The following is a 16,441-nucleotide window of genomic DNA, read 5'->3' as shown; positions in this document are numbered from 1 at the left end:
ATCCAGTTTCTCAATTTTCGTCACTATTGATCCTGCATAAAATTTTCAAAACAATCCTTGAACTATTGTTGATCATCACTCAAGAATTATAAGTATCCACCTTAGAACGCGTAAGGGGAGTCACGTCTCTTTTGATTTGTTCGTCATTCGAGACCTTATAATTCTTGAAAATGATTATCAATAAAATTCACAAAGTAAAGTACATCACCATAAAACCTTACTTTAAAGAAAAATCATATAAACTAGAATGTACTAATTCTAGAAAATCAAACTTTCTTGAAAGCGAATGACTCTAGAAAGCAATTTTTTTTTGTTTTCCAGCCAACCAATAAATTACACCTCTTTAGTTTTTTTCTCTTCTACTCTAGAAAGAAAATTCTTGTTAATCAAACTATCAAGTCTCATCTCATTCATATGACTCAGTCTTCTATGTTATAGCTCTGATAAAGTATCATTTTCGCCAAATTCACCGAGCCACTAAAATAATTAGGTCACTTATCACCTTGAGCCATAATTATTAAATCTTTAGTAAGCTTACATTTGTCACTACCAAAAATAATATAATAACCCTTACTATTAAACCTTCCTATAATTAGTTTTCCAACAAATTGTGTCAATGCGAAATACCTCAATCTCACAATCGTTTCCATTTCTAGCATTTCAAAATTACATGAAGTACAAGAAGAAAATCACTTGTAAAGAGAAGGGTCACATTACAAAGTTTATTTGTATTCAATCATTTACCTCAAATCAATAAATACATAATACATATTTGTCATAGACAATTATTATAATATAAAAATTACATAAATCTCATAGTGTTAACTATTAAGAGCTAATTACATAATATTCATATTAATTCTTTTCCAAATTGTAAAAATCCCTTAAAATTATGGGATCTTGGATACATCAAGAAGCATGCGGTTACATAGCTCATGAATGTATCCGAGAGAGGAGGGATGTACCTGAGAGGGGATAGGGATGTATTCGATAGAGGATAAGAATGTATCCGAGAGGGGATATTTGTAATTTTTTTAAATGGTAGGAAATTTTAGAGATTATGAAATCTTAAGCTGTGTATTTATGTAAAAAAAATTATTTAATTATTATTAAGTAAGATGTTTTTTTTACTTAAATGATGTTTTTTTCACTTAAATTTTTAACTACTGCATTAAATTATTTACTTTAATACAAATATTTGAGTGTGATTAACTTTTTACTAGAGAGTCACTATGGATGGGGATGTTTGTGACATGATCAATTGATGGGGTCATTTTCTAATCCAGGGCAATTATAAATGCATGCATGATAACAAAGTTTAAGGTTGGATTCATTGTACAAAAGATTTAAAAATATATATAGTTTTCTTTTTGCTAGTGTTTTGCAAGTATCATTAAGACTAACAATTTGACATTATTATATGTTTATTAAGAAGTCGGGGGAATTTCTTGTTCCCTTTCTTATTATTCGATAGTTACATTATTTTGTTGTTTACCATATAGCTGCTATGTTTCTACATTGTTTTCATCTTTTTTATACTTAAATTTGATGTACTCGAGCCAATGATTTTTTAGAAACAAAGTTTCTACCCTCTCCGAAGTAGTAATAAGGTCTGCATACATTCTTCCATCCTCAGATTTCACTCGTGAGATTTTACTATACATGTTGTTGTTGTGCTTGGTATGGAGGATACAATTTTTTTTTAAAATCATTTTACTGTCTTTCCATATTTAATTGATAAAAGTATTTTATCTAAGTATTTTAAAAATAAGAAATTGACATTTTTTTAGAACGATTAAAAAATAATAATTCAATATGTATATTTCAAGTCTATTATCTCCTCTCCACCCTATCACTTACCCCAAGACAACAACATAAACTACCACACGAAAGCCTGTACAACAGAAAGATTTATTCGAATCAAAGATTAAATCAAGAAGATTATTCAAAAATAGTCTTACCAGTGGCGGCTCTACAGCATTGAAAAAAAAAAAGTAATTGCCTTATGCCCCAAAATTTGAGGGGTCTTATTTTTAAAAAAAAAAAAATAGGTTATATATATATATATATATATATATATATATATATATATTTTAAAATATCGAGTATTATTTGTAGAAAATATAAACTTTTCATAAAAGAGCATAGAAGTAATAGAAGTTTGATAAATTATGAGTACTATGTCTCAAGAAAGATTAAATAATTGGCTATAATAAACTTCATAAAAATATATATATTCGAATTTAAGGCCTCCATTCGAATTTGGTTTTAGGTCACCGATTTATTAGAGCCGAGCCTGATTCTTACGTAGTATGATATATTTGCTTTAACGTGATATTATATTTGTACACCAAACAATCTTATCCTCCAATTAAATTGCCACATGATTTATAAGTTATAACCTTATGAGTTTGTGTAGAGATTAACTGTGTACTCATATTAGTAAAATATTTATCCTCACTAATGCCTAAAAATATCTCTTTTTTTTTGTTGTCTTCAAATGCTGGATAAAGAAAGTTCGAGTCTCACGTCATCATTCCTTGTTTTATGAATTATGAGGGCGCGGGGTGAGATTTGTTATATATCGTAGATATATGTGAGTCCACTTGCATAGAGTGTATCTAGAACAAATTAAACTTAATTTTGAGTCCATGTATTCCGAGTTACATATATCTGGATGCACCAAAATGTGGTAAGATTCATAATATGACAACATAACTTGCCTCTAAATAATTAGCTCATACATTAGTGAGATTTCTGTAAGTTACCCTTAAATAAATAGTTTTGGCTCATGGGCCGACCCCAGACCCGCTCCGATCAAGCCTCAAGGACCAACGACTTATATGAATCGGGTTTATAAGCCCTAATTTTAAATGGGCTTGAAAATTTTTATCTCAACTCTACCCAGGAATGAGTTGGGTTGGACCGGCCCCATAGGCTAAGAACATTTTTACGGCTTCTACTCATCATGTTGAATTACTCATTCTTATAACAATTGTTGAACTAAGACAAACAAAAGGCATTTATAACATATTGTGATATATTATTTGCTTTGCGTCAATTTTTTCTCTACTTTTGCCCCGATGATACAAACTTGGATAAACTTTATAACCACAACATAGGGGGGGAAAGTTTAAAAACAAAATGTTTATGACTTGAAACATAATGTTAAAAAGTACGACAACATTTTTGAATCTTATAGTTTTAAGCAAAAGATAAGTGAAATGTATCAAAATATCCTTTAATAAATTTAGGATCTTAAAAATGTCATATCCAAAAAAAGAAAAAAGACAATTTTTTTAAAGGAAACTTAAAAAGAGTAAGACAAACAAATTAATAAGAAGTGAGTAAAAAAAAAAAAACATTAAAATTATTGAAGTAAATTTTTTTCACTAGATAAGACTCATTTAATAATTACATTGTTGATGTTATTGTATTATAATAGTATTTAATTTACAGAAGTCCTAAGCCCTTCAAAGAAAGGGTTACTCCCAAGGAAGATATGAATTTTTGTTTTTCAGAAAAGTTCTCTGACTCTCTAGTCAAAGCTTTTTTCATCCTTACTCTCGCGATATTTATTCGCTATCGGTCTTTTCTTGTATTTAGCTTTGTCTAACTGGGATTGCATTTCCAAACAACCCAACTTTTAGACAACTCATAGTGGGACAGAATCTGAACAGAATAGGGCTCCAACCCCTTCTGACACTTCCTTCCAAGGGACTTGGGCCTAGTCCACTGTTGAGAACGCTTCTTCAAATTACAATTCGTACAAAAGAGTTGTCTGATTCTCTAGCAGCGGGGGGGTGGGGGGGGGGGGGGGGGGGGGGAGGGTTAAAATTATAGTTATGGTAACATCCAAATAAGATAGAAAATTCAGAAAAACCTAACATTTACACGAGATCGGAGGGTACCAAGGGAGGAGATAAGGCCAAGAAGATGAGGTAAAACATGGCGAAAATCGGAATGAAGAGAAGCCAAAGTGGTGGTGGAGGAAGGGGTGGTAGAACCAATGGCAATACTAGAAGAGATAGAGTTAGAATCACCATAAAAACTATAACCCGAATCTTGAAATTTTTCAACATCAACCTCTTGAAATGTTGAATTTCTTATTAATTAGTACACCCTCCACCCTCAAACTTGTACATCATTTCTTCCATTTTAGAATTTGTTTTTTGTATCCATAACATATTGTATATATGAAGTGAATTAGTTAAGTACTTGAGTGTTGAGTTGTATGGAAGGAAAATAAGTTTGTAAAACAAGAGATGGGGTCATTGTCGAGACACAAGTCAAGGCCAACATCCTAATACGTAGGCATAATTAATACCAAAGTTTAATTAGGGGTTAGATTCATTGTACAAGGGACATACAATACTTTTTAAAGGAACCACGTGGAGAGAAAAAATATTTTTTTCCCTAAAGTTAGATTATCTTTGGCAATATCCACTTATTAATGAAATAATAACCATTAGTTAAGACATTTGTTTAATTGAATAAACGTAGACCCTTTGATACTAATTGAATGGTCAAGTGGCATATATTTAAGTACCAAGTTGTGAAATAGATAGAAAGAAAACATGAGAGGGGTTAGATTTTCAAATTTTGAATTTTATGATATTAAACATTTATGACATTCCTTTATATAATGAAAAAATGCTTAAAATATATGCTGATTTAGTATCAATTAAGCGAAAATCAACAACCTTAATGATACCAATACAATATATGATACTGATTTAGTATCAGTTAAACAAAATTAGATGGGAGTATATAGTGTAATTATTTAGTGGGGTATAAATATAAATGGATATATCTTTGAAAACATTTTATTTCTATGAGGTATTTGCTTAGTTTTCCCTATTTTTGAGGTAATTAAAACATGATATACAACATAAATATTGAATCTAAGTGTGTCAAAATACCTCCTAGACCTCCGGTATAAAAATAACAAGTTTATACAAACTTATCCAAGCTTCAAAATATAATTTCAATATATCATAAATGCTCTAAATTAAATCAAGATTGGAATTTTGTAATACATCTTTGCAAATTTTGTTAATCACATTCTTCCTTCCTCAATATTTCAGTGTATAATATTTCTTATCTTGTTATTTCACGTTAATGGACTTCTTCTTGTGAATTTGTTTATATCTAAATAATCAGCCTAGACTTGAGCGAGATCTCTTTAAGCAATTGTCCGCTACCTAAATCTAGAGAGATCTCTTAAATTGTTCTTGCTAGACGTCTAGTAAGAGTTTATTGAGAGCCAGTTACTGACTCAAGAAAGCGGTATATTAGTTCCTTATACGGGAAATCCTTAACTTGTTGATCATATATCTAGATTACTAGCAAAGCTATCTATCTCAACTATTATCACCTACACGAAAGACCTATCTTGGACTCAATGAAATAACACCACCATAATGATAAGCGTATAAAATATGATAAGAATTACATTAACAATAGTTTGGATTGAAATAAAGATCATTGCTAAGATTAAGAAACGAGGATATATTCATTGACCTTGCGATTGTCCTATGAAGAGAAATGCAAAACAAAAAAAAATAAAATAACACAAAGTCTTTCTTTTACTCATATCTTACTATTTATTTGGAATTGTCCTCCCATTAGCACCATTACATATCATTAATGTGACCCTCAATGACAATTTGAAATCATCACTTGTTAGTTTGGTACACTACTTACAGACTATAGAGGGGAGAATAATGTCTTAATAAGTTTCGTCATATTAAAAGATGCTTAGAAACATGTTTTAATACTTACATCAAAATTATATATGTATTTTTGTGTCTGAATCTAAAATTATTTTTATATAATCATAATTAATTAACATATATTTTATTTTATTTAATCACTTAATTATGATAAATTAAATTAATTTAATATAAACACTTGAGGTAACAAACAAATATCACGGTCCATGTCGTCTAATTATTTATGGATCAAAGTCAATTTTTATCATTATTTCAACTTTAAATTTCACACTACTTGCCCGTTGCCCCAACCAATATTTAAATAACATTATTAATTTTTGATACTATAAAAGTTCAAATGATATATTATCTGATTTGTTAATATTATTATTATTATTATTATATGATACATATCTTTTATGAAAATTGTTTTCTCCATCATCATCAAACATCAAAAATATATTTGTGTATCTATAAAACATACGAAACTAACTAATGAAAAAAAAAATAGTGTCACTCAATTTTAAAATTGTAATTTTAGATATATTATATACATTTTTTTAAGTGAATTAAAAAAGTAAGAAAAAAATCGAAACATAAATGGTAAAAGAATTATGTATTTGAAGAAAAGAACAAAATAAACATAGATGCCCAACTAGGGCTGCCGCTTCCTAAAAACCACACAATATAACAAATCCAAGTTGTGAATTATAATAATATAAAATGATTCTTGAAAACAGTATGAAAACATTTTTAAATCATTGTACAATGAATCTAACACATGAACATTCAAATAGTGCCTGTATTTAAGGTGACCTTAACTTAATGACAACCTCATATTTTTAAAATATCAGTTCAAATCTATTATATTTTTCGTTTCAATTTATATAATTTAGTTTATCTTGATATAAAATTTAAGAAAAATATTTATTGTCTAAAATAAGTCATGTTTGTGTGATTATAAATTATTTCATTAAAATTACGGATAAGATGAACATTTTAAAATTAAATTCTACTAAATATTAAAATGTCTCATTCTTTTTTGAATTGACTAAAAAGAAAAGTGAGTTATATAAATTGAGACAGAAAGAATATCTATTACCATTTTACTAATAAATTTTCGCATGAAAATTCATACGTTATAATACTAGAAATATTGAATTCAGATAAATTCGAAATTATAAGATTGCATCTCTACCTAACAACCTTCATTCATCATCACTCCATTCTCCCCTTTCGTTCAAGTCCTACTTTAGCCAAACAAATTTCACACATGAGTAAAACAAGATAGTGCTGATAACTACAAGAAAGTGGAAATACGACGATATTATATAAATATCGTTTTTGACTATTTAAAGAAAGCAAATATTGAAATAGAAAGAAAATTAGATCCCAAAAAATCTTTTGATTAACCATTCCATTTCAACCTCACATAACGAATAATATCACTAGTTGAATTGTGATGTTACACTTTCATCGATACATATTATGTCTACATAATTTGTGTTACGAAAAATCTAATGATGTACATGATTTAAGGTTCGTTGAAGATGTGGATTGAGATGAAGAGTACATCGAAAAGAAGTTCATGTATTGAAGAATATTAGACGTATAATTATTTGTCAATCATCAAAATCAGAAGAAAATTGATGGTGAAGAATATTAGGTGTATTTGTGTTATAGTTTTCATGGCGATTCTAACGATATCTCTCTTGGTATTGCCACTGGTTCTGCCGCCTCTTCCACCACCGCCGCTTTTGCTTCTCTTCCTTCCAGCTGTGCTCTTGGTGTTCCTCATCTTCTTGGCCTTCTCTCCTTCATTACCACCCACCGATGAGTCGGGTTAATTTCACATATGGTCAGTTAACTTTTACTTTATCGTACTATACTTGTGAATTACTTTTTGTAACATAATAATTACTTAACTGTCTTTTTAACAAAATAATCATTAATTCAACTTTACTTAAGAATCACATGTCACTAAATAATTACTTGTAATAATGAAGTGCTTCAACTTTTCTTGAGTATTTTATTAAAATGATCTCTTTTATTTCCTCTTGATGACTTTTTATGATATTTTGATAAAGTCGTGTCATTTTTTTTGTTCAAGAAAATAGTTTAATGATTTTTGTGATACTTAAATAGAATTAATTTTTTTGCGCTCAAAAATATTTTGACGATTTTAGTGCAATTAAATGAGTGGTGATCGTAACCATTAATGAAATCAACCCGATATGGTGAGTAGTCACCATGCACATGAAAGTAAATTAAAGGTGAAACAAGATTTTTATTTAATTATTTGATTTTTAGGATTTCAAATTATGTCTTATTTATTTTGTGGAATCATTTAGTAATTTTCGACTGTGATTAATTTATTCTCATGAGATGATCAAGTTACACTACTAAAAATAAAATAAAGTCTTTTTGTTACCAAACTTGGAGTGTTATTTTCCTTGATTTTGAGATTATATATCATGTTTTGTAAAGTTCTTTTTTTCTTGATAACGAAAGGATTTTATTTAGTTAGATAAGGTTTATCCATATAAAAGTGGTTTATTTATCCATATGTTTTGTAAAGTCACTTTGGTAAATAATAGTATAGTTTAGTTATCAAAGAAGAAATTATTATTGTGTTCTAGATTCTATTGTACCAATATTATATATGATAGTAAACACTTCATCGTACATATGAAGTGAATATCTAAGTTGAATTTTAGTAATTAAATTAAAGTTTGTCATTCCCAATTAGCGACATCTTATTTGTTTTAACAATGGGATAGATGATCATATAAATCATATTTATACTTAATTAAAAGAATCCATTACACATAGAATGACTGATATTATTTGGCAAAGAAAAAGTAACAAGATCAAAAGGCTTTCAAAAAAGTTGATTTGAGATTCAGTTTCAGTTAGCAACTAATTAAAAAGGACTAAGGTTTAGGAAGAAGGGATTATGCGGATTGTTAAGCAAAGAGTCTGTTTTTCCTCACCTCCCTTCTCAAGTGTCTGTATGTTCTCATCTACCTCCTTTCTTCAATTTATCGATTTCTAGTTTTTACTTTCAATATTTCAGTACGTTCGTTTGAGGCTTTACCATTAATTAAATTTACTTATTTTTGGAATTGTAATTGAACTTTTGGTGTTTTTATTAATGTAGTTGAGAAGTTGGTTATTGTTACATTGAATTTGAGTTCTTTGCAAAAGATAAAAATAAAAAAATGGCAAAGATGAAGTAAGGAAAAAATAAAAATAAAGGCAGAAACAGTTTGAAGAACAAAAACTAAACATGAAATTTTAAAAAAAGCACTAGGAAAACAAAGTTTGAAACATGAAAATATAAAATATAAATTAATAATAGGAATCTTTTACGTAAATAATCGGTCTGACTCACTATTGTTTATTTAGAAAAACTACTTAATTAGACAAATATTTCAATTACTAATTATCTCTATGGTTTGAAATAATTACATATTATCTCACTAATTGATAATTTCATACCAGATTTCAAGTCAGATACACCTAGATACATGTATTTTTGCTATCATATACACTAAAATAGTGAGAGAGGCAAGTGAGAGAATCTATGTATTCCAGATATATGCGAATCACACTAGATATATGTACCTGGGATACTAGATACATGTATTTGAGATATCAGATACAGGGAGAGAGGCGAGCGAGAGGAGGGTGGCAAGCGAGATTGAAGAAAGGAGAGTGAGAGGGTCAGATACATGTGAATTCACTTGGATACAATATATCTAGAACAAATTACACCTAATTTGATCTTATGTATATGAAGTTCAAAATTCTGATACATTTCGTAATAATGAAAAATGAAAAGAAGAGAGGTAATTAGATACTAAACTAGTGAGATTTACGTAAGTAACCTTTTTTTTTAATGAACTGATATTTAGATTAGTTCTTCTAAATGGATATCGTCCCACCAAAATTTTGGGCTAGGCCTGTAAAGATATACAGGCTGAAACATAGCTAGCAGCGTACAAGATGGGTGGCGTAGCCACTTTGGGAACGGTATTTAAAATTTAGCCACCATTTAAAATGTAATTCAAAATTAATCACTTATTAATGCGAACATTAAATTTAGATAAAATTATTCCTAGCTAAAACATGCAAAAATCTAATATAATGTATTGGAGTTTGAACTTTTATAAGTTAAACTCCAAAATAATGCATTACTAGAGTTCGAAAACTCCCTTCATGTGAAATTTTAGCACATTATAATAGAGTTACGAACTTTTACATGTGATACTCCATTATAGTATAATGAAATTTCGAATTCAAAGTAATATAATTATAGAATCACAAACTCTAATCTATACCTCTTTTCTTGAGTTCTTAGTTGTAAAACTAAGTCCAACAATTTTTTTATCAGTTTTCAGTTATAAAATTTTGAACTCGAGAAATTTTTTCTTGAGTTCTTAATTGTGGAACCACGAACTTCAAAACTCTTTTCTTTTAAGTTCTCAATTGAGTTTTTTTATAAAAAAAAACTAAACTTTTGCATACAATATATTCCTTAACTAGGTAAAATTACTAATAAAATCATATTCTCTTGTTTGTAACTGAAAAGTCATTTAACTATGCTTATATTATTCAAAAGATTACTCAATCAGATTTCTCAACTTTTTAGTGGCCAAATTTCTATTTTACCCTCTAAAAAATTATCAACCTTTGTCAATTTTTTATTTTTAAAATATTTTTTTTTTATATATCCTCATTTTAATTTTAAGCTTGGGTCAAGTAATATAAAAGGTAAAAATCTCTTCAATTATGTAGGTTTTGTAGTATTTTTTAATATACCAAAATTATAAATAAAAAAAAGGAGGGGACGGTTGTAGCGAACAAAATATTAGGGGACGACATTAAAAGGACTAAAATGTTTAAAGGTGGACAAACTAACTTGGAGAGTAATATTGTCGGTATCTAAATTTCGAAAAATACAGAATTAGCTATGAAATTTGTCGTTAAATGTATAGTTAATTCTTTGCTAAGACGCTTTTAGCTAATTAAATTTCCGTATAATCAATTGTTAATCTATAACTAAATAAGATTAGTACATTTTTTTATTATTATTTAGCTACAAAAATTTGTCAAAGTCACTAATTCCTCATTATTTTGTTTAATGAAACTGTTTATTAACAAATATCTGTGAGACAAGAAAAAGAAATCCCTCCACAAAAGAGAAAAAGAAAGCACTAGCATTAAAAATAATTATTCCATTTCAAAATATTTCATATTTTTTTAAAGTTAATTTGACTAATTTTTAAATTCATATTAAATTAGATTAATTTGATATTTCAAAATTAAAATTAGATATTTAAAAAATATACAAAAGTACTATAAATTATAATTTTTCTCATATAAATATGATGAAAATATACATCTTTAAATATTCATTAAAATTCATATCATTTGACTCTCAAAAAGAAAAATTATAGCATATATTTTGAAATAAAGGAAATAATTTTTACAAGTCATTTCAATATTCTTGCAAAAATTAATTCTGCAAGATTACTTTATTAACAGGAAATATCTTATCATAAAATCAAATCGAATATCTTCAAAATAAAAAAGTAGTACTTTTACGAAATTTATTACTGCAATTTAAACACCAATTTATCCCTTACAATTCGTTACATCCAATATTTTTTCCTAGTCACCCTTTAGTGGAGTTAGAATTTTCATTAATTAAGTTTTAAATTTTAAAAAAAACAGTAAACACACAAATTAAGTTAAAAGAAGTTCGACATGTATCATATTTATATAGAAAAAATAATTTTAATTTTGACTCTAAATTAGCTCCACCCCTGCCTCTATAGCAACACTCTTTGTTGCTCTTTTATATTTTTCACTTGCTCTTGCACCTCTTGTTTTCTTACTTGAGCGCACTTAGCTCTTTCGTGTCCACCTGTATTTATAGGTGGTGATAGAAATATTTGACTAAGGTACTATTTTAGAATCATATATCACCTATTCATAGAATTGGATTTTCTAAATAAATTTAGGTGTTTGGCCCTGATTCTTTTTTTACAAGTTTCAAGAGTTAATTTGAAAAACATGTTTGCTTATAAGTTTCGAAATTTAAAAAATATCAAAAAAATGTTTTCACTTTATATTACGCATAGAAATTCAAAAACAACTTTAATTTATATTTATAGTCAAACATAACTACCCGATTTTCAAATTTTATTCTTTACTTTAAAAATAAAATTACTTTTTTTTAAATAGTTACAATTTTCATAGTAATGCCCCCAAATTTCTAAAACCCTCATTGTAGAGTTTTTCTTTCAATTCTCTATCGTCTTGAGAATTCTAAGATTCTTTCTTGTACGCAAGTTGGCACAACAATTCTCTTGTCTCTATATCACATGCTCAGCACCATTGATCAATATGATAGAAACATCGTGAATATTAAGTTGATAGTGACTTTTCAACAATCTATTTGTTATCCTTCAACAAGTACAAAAGAAATTTAAACAAAATTACATATACTAATTGTCTTTGCAATAATTATTACTATTATATAAATGATTAATATTCTTAATCATGGAGTACAAGTAATTTTATCAATCATCTCTTGTTCTTGAGATTGATATTCTTTCTTCTTCTTGCTAGCTTTAATATCACCATATAGGTAAGAAATAAAACCCCATATAGAAAGTACAAGAGAAACACCTTTTTCTGGTGTAAATTTTTCTCCATAAAAAACAACACCTAATATTTCAGTAATAGGAAGTAAAACAGTAATTAAAATGCCAGACACCAATGATGATGAAGAATAGATAACTCCAATGGCACCTAAGAAAAAACATTGCCAAAGTATTGCTGACCATATTATAACAATATAATATCTAGCTTCTCCAAGTTCAAATGATTTTGCCTCCCTTGACATTGCCTGCATGTTTAAGCGTCATACGAAAGCTAATAAGTTATTTATGACAATATCATTACTAGTATCAGGTCATCTAAGAAATAACAATATATAATTGTCATAGGCATATTTAGAATGTGAGATTTATGAATTCTACAATAATAATTGAGTTGACAGTAATATATATATATATATATATATATATATTGAATTTGTTAATAGAAGTATAGTTTCTCGTGAACTTATATAGTATAATCTACATCTGCAACTTATAATTGTTCATAATAAGGGAAACTAGTAAGCTTAAAAATTAGATAAATAACAAGTTATACAAAATGCAAGTTTCAATGATTAAAGTCAGAATTTTCATCAAATGATATCAAAATATAAAAGAGGAAATACATAAAAATTAAGTCAAGAAAATTCAACATAATTTTTCATGAAAACAATATTTTTTTCCTTTTTATATTGGTTCAATAAAAAAAAGTGAGAATAATCACAGAACAATTTTTTAGTGGAATTTTCAATAGAAAATAGTGATTTTTTAACAGTGCACCCACTACCCCAACACAAAAGAGAGAGAGAAGGACATGGTGAAATAACAAATTTAAAAAAGAAATGGTTTTCATTTTGTGTTTGATATCCGCATTGAAATTCGATTAATTTGAATGCATGCAACACATGACCCTATTCATAGGGAAGGACTCTCTATTAAATATATTTCCAACTTCAGACTCGAACCTGAAACATCTAATTAAGAAAGAAATAATTTCATCCACTACATCATATATTTTGTTTTTATGGAGGATGAAATATAGTAATAATAAAGCTGTCATTAGATGGGACTCTATTTTGTTGAATTCAGAGCCTTAATTTTTAGTATTTGTTAGAAGTCAATTTATTCAAGATAAAGATGGACAGCAAAGTTTGATAGTGGAATTTTATTCAAGACTAGAGGACTTTGCTACTTCACCACTGACTTAGATATCATCAATTTTCTTGGTCTTATTCTTAACTTTATATTAAATGGACAAAATTGCATTGAAAATAGGTACTTGATATGATGATGTCTATGAATTAAATTTTCTTCTTTTAAGTGGGAACATATATGCATGTCAAGACACTAACTAAAAGTTAATATTACTGTCACATCAAAAATTATTTATATCGACCAAATTTTAGGTGAGATATAGTTTACAAAGTTATCTTGTGCTAATAAACAATACTAGTATATGAAATTATGTGTGTGCATGCATAACCAAAAGTATAATCGATTGAAATCGAAATTTTATGCAGTTAAAAATTCCATTCAATAGAAAGTTCTTTTTACCAAGTTAAGATCATTTTTATCTTTTCACTATTTTAAAAAATAACATTTTTATTTTTATTTATTATTTTTAATATATTAAAAAACTTTAATTATTTATGCTCTACATTATTTTTCAAGATCTAAGACTATATATCAGTTAATATGGATATTATGATAAAATACTCATATTGATCAATATTTTTTATGAGGGGTATGAAAAATTTAAAATGAACAAATAAAAGTGAACAACGGGACTACTTACTTACCTTCTCCCCATTTACAATATTGTACTCTCTCCGTTTATTATTAGAGGGACTATTTACTTATTTTCTCTCCATTTACAATTACGTTATTTTTTTTTATGAGAGACGTGAGAAGTCTAAACCGGATACTCTATCTTGTCTTTTTATTCCTCACTAAAGTCAAAATAATGTGATTCAAAATATCTGTTAGTTTAAAAAACTAGCTAGAAAGAACAATTTGTCTTTTTTATGACCCTAATTATTCAAACATGACATATAACTATAGTCTTAGTTACTAATTTAAGGAATCTAGGGGCCGGCAAGCGTAATTTAGTTAAATATTTCTTTCGATTAGTGCAATAAAATGTTTTTCTAAATTAATATTCCTTCCGTCTAACAATAGTTATATACTATTAGCTTGACACACGTCTTAAGAAACAATAAATAATAGGGGTAATATTATTATACTACCCTTTGAATAGCAAATGTAAAATAGACACAAAAAAGTAAATTATCTCCTGATTTTTCAAACTGAACAAATATAATTAAACAATTATTTTTAGTATAGTGAACAAATAAAAATAAACCGAGAAAGTACGTCAGAACTTTAATTAACGATAGATTAAAAAAAGGATAGGAGGAAAGTACATGGTTAGTGATCTATAATCAGTTTAATTATTATCCTGTCATAATTAGTAAACCAACTAATTATACTTCATCTTTAATTTACAATGATAATTTCAATGACTCAAAAGCAAAATCCTCAAAAAGAGAAAAACCTCACTCAACAAACTAAAATGATTGAAAAAAAGAGGATCTATTTTGACATAGCTAATAACATTGTACTTCATTTATTTTTTCTTGCCTAATACATTTAAATATGTTTTTACTTTTACTTATATGTCTCCACTTTTAACATATTAAGAGAAAGACAATCATTAACTACCTATGCCTCAAATCATGATTTTTTAAAATGTTAATAGTCAGGGGTATTATAGTAAAATATGTACTTTGTTTCTTATCTTCTTAAAGAAAGTGCAAAGTACATCGTGCACAACTAAAAAGTAATCGAGGGAACAATAAATAATTATGTTAAAAGGATTTTCATCTGTTCAAATTTTGATGGATGAAGCTATTTAATATCTATGTTGATAGAGGTTATTCGAACACTATGATTATCCGAAGGAAAAAATGATTGTGTTAAAGATGGAGGGAGAGACAAACCTGAAAGTCCTTGTTTATTATCATCCCAATTGTGCAAACCACTGTAGAAGAAAGGCAATAAACAGCCTGAATCTCCATAACAAGTGTGTAAGTGATACCTTGTTTTGCCTTTTTGTACATCAACTCAAACAAAGGCAAAATAAGTCCATACAAAGCTGCAGCTCCAAGTGTCATGATAAACCCTAGAACATACTCCTTCTTAGACTCCCCGTTCGGTCGGTCACCGTTCGCGTGGAGGGCCAATACCACCGCGCCAAGTGTCAGTAGAAAAATTGAGTTGATGGAGTAGGACGTGAACTTTTGCTTCACAAGGAGGAAAGCAAAGGCTGCAGTGAAAGCAAGTTGAGAAGCTATGAGAAGAGCTGACGTGGAGACAGGTAATTTAGCCACGCCATAAGCGTAGAGGTAATTATCGAATCCAGTCAGGACTCCGATCCCGATGCTCGCTACAAAGATCCTAGGAGTCATCAAAATGAGTTTTGTATTACTGTTATTGTTATCAATAGTTGATAACATTTTGCCTTGGAATTCACGACGACGGTTGAAGTAGGAGAAGGATAGAGGGATGAGAACAATTGGCCAACCAACTGTTTCTAACCAACTTGATAGCCAAATTCTTTCACCTCCTTTGAGAAAATAAAGACGGGTGATCAAAGGGCCACCACAATTTCCTATAGCTAGAATTATACAATTTATAACTAGAAGAAATTTCTTCTTTCTCGATGAACTTTCTTGAGTCGCCATTTAATTTTTATGGAGAACTAAATTGAAGATATTTCTTTCTTATGTTTGAGTAGTGATTTTTAGTATGTATGAACAAGTTAAATATATAGGTGTTTTGTGGGTCAAATTTGTCAAAAATATTAAGTATTCTTTTTTTGTGCCGATTTTAAGGATATTTTTTTTTACAATAGATTAAAACATATAAAAAAATTAATCAATACAAACAAAAAAAAATATACAAAGTTCAAAAGATGCTTAAATTCTACTCTATTTGTGAAACAACAATCTACACATAATTTTGAATGTCTTTAACTACATATACTTTTTTCGTCCT

General features: G+C 28.2%; 1 protein-coding gene across 1 annotated transcript; it reads right to left on the bottom strand.

Annotated features, from left to right (window-relative positions):
* Positions 1–12,257: 12,257 nt before the first annotated feature.
* On the bottom strand, positions 12,258–16,155 carry LOC125824332 (purine permease 3-like). Its single transcript, XM_049503686.1, has 2 exons — positions 15,385–16,155; positions 12,258–12,633 (listed from the first exon to the last, which is right to left on the bottom strand). The coding sequence occupies exons 1-2, from the start codon at positions 16,126–16,128 to the stop codon at positions 12,283–12,285; spliced, it is 1,095 nt and encodes a 364-aa protein (XP_049359643.1). The 5' UTR covers positions 16,129–16,155; the 3' UTR covers positions 12,258–12,282.
* Positions 16,156–16,441: the final 286 nt, after the last annotated feature.

The sequence above is a fragment of the Solanum verrucosum genome, unplaced genomic scaffold, assembly GCF_900185275.1.
Source record: "Solanum verrucosum unplaced genomic scaffold, falcon-dt-bn FXZP01000022.1, whole genome shotgun sequence".
In the NCBI taxonomy this organism is placed as follows: domain Eukaryota; kingdom Viridiplantae; phylum Streptophyta; class Magnoliopsida; order Solanales; family Solanaceae; genus Solanum; species Solanum verrucosum.
Note: the sequence above shows the minus strand (reverse complement) of the source record. Positions and strands in the feature narration are given on the sequence as shown.

Coding starts and splice junctions, on each gene's coding strand:
- LOC125824332 (XM_049503686.1), bottom strand. CDS start 16,128: ATGGCGACTCAAGAAAGTTCATCGAGAAAGAAGAAATTTCTTCTAGTT. Junction 12,634..15,384: donor TAATAAACAAGGACTTTCAG/GTTTGTCTCTCC, acceptor TTAAACATGCAG/GCAATGTCAAGGGAGGCAAA.